The sequence below is a fragment of the Orycteropus afer genome, unplaced genomic scaffold, assembly GCF_000298275.1.
Source record: "Orycteropus afer afer isolate SDZICR_OR568_19922 unplaced genomic scaffold, OryAfe1.0 scaffold00217, whole genome shotgun sequence".
Classification (NCBI taxonomy): domain Eukaryota; kingdom Metazoa; phylum Chordata; class Mammalia; order Tubulidentata; family Orycteropodidae; genus Orycteropus; species Orycteropus afer.
This window is the reverse complement of record NW_006921804.1, coordinates 1,177,049-1,178,013: the sequence shown is the minus strand read 5'-3', so window position 1 is coordinate 1,178,013 and position 965 is coordinate 1,177,049. Positions and strand designations below refer to the sequence as shown.

The 965-nt window shown below is 53.1% G+C and overlaps 1 protein-coding gene across 1 annotated transcript in view; it reads left to right on the top strand.

Moving 5' to 3' along the window:
- The first annotated feature begins 299 nt into the window (after nucleotides 1-299).
- The window catches only part of BCAN (brevican), a 14,040-nt gene continuing 13,374 nt past the window's right edge, over nucleotides 300-965 (top strand). Inside the window, exon 1 of the mRNA XM_007948428.2 lies at nucleotides 300-384. Coding sequence (XP_007946619.1) covers nucleotides 300-384 — 85 coding nt within the window. The remainder of the gene's footprint in view (nucleotides 385-965) is intronic.

Here is a 965-nt window from a genome sequence, read left to right as displayed (position 1 = left end):
GAAGTGATGGTATAGTGTTCTTTTATAAATAAGGAAACAAAGGCCCAGAGAAGGTAATGAACTTGCCTAAGGTCACAAAGCAAGTTGACTGAGACCAAGGTTTTAGCTCTGAGGAGGAATTCCTTGGGCTGGGAAACAGGGATCAGACAGTCAAGGAGAGTTAATGGTGAGGTAAGGGGAATGGGTTTCTGAAGCCAGGATATGTGTGAGCCTAAGTAGATATAGTAAGGGGCCAGGGGAAGTCTGTCCTGAGATCTAACTCCATCCTTCTTCCTCAAGTCCCTCCATCAGCCTGCATCATGGCCCCACTGCTCCTGCCACTGCTGGCAGCCCTAACCCAGGTCCCTGTGGCCTTAACTGATGCCCTGGAAAGGGACAGCTCAGGTAAGCAATCCCACTCAGGGGCATTGTCTCTGTCTCCTGCATCTCCCCTATGGTAGGAGGTGGCCTTTTTTCCAGTCTTAACCAACCACCTCCAGCCTTGGGATGGGGAGAGGTCTGGGCTGGGACATTTGAAAAGAAGGGATGAATTGTGGGCCCCTGGGTAGAGGGGGGAAATTGAGGGTAGGACTGGGTTCAAGTCCTAGGTACAAGGCTGCAGGACCCACGAGTCCAGGATGGGGGACCCTGTTAAAAGGACAGATAAGGTTAGGAAGCAAAATAGGAATGAAGTTGGGAGAAATCCTGGAGGTGACTGTGAAAGGAACAGACTAGGGGACTTTGGGGATAGGCCTGAAGGATGTGGGGATGAGGTTAGAGGACCCTGGAGCAGGTCCAGGGAATCCTGGGGTGAAACTAGGAGATTCTGGGAGCAAGGCAAGGAAATCCTGGAGGTGGGGTTCACTGGAAGACTTTGGTATGGGTCTGGAGGACTGTAGGGTGGACCTGGTACCCTAGAGGCGGAGTTGCAGGACACTGGGGGCGGGGCCAGGGCTCCAGAGGCGGGATTTGGAAACCAAAGGGCG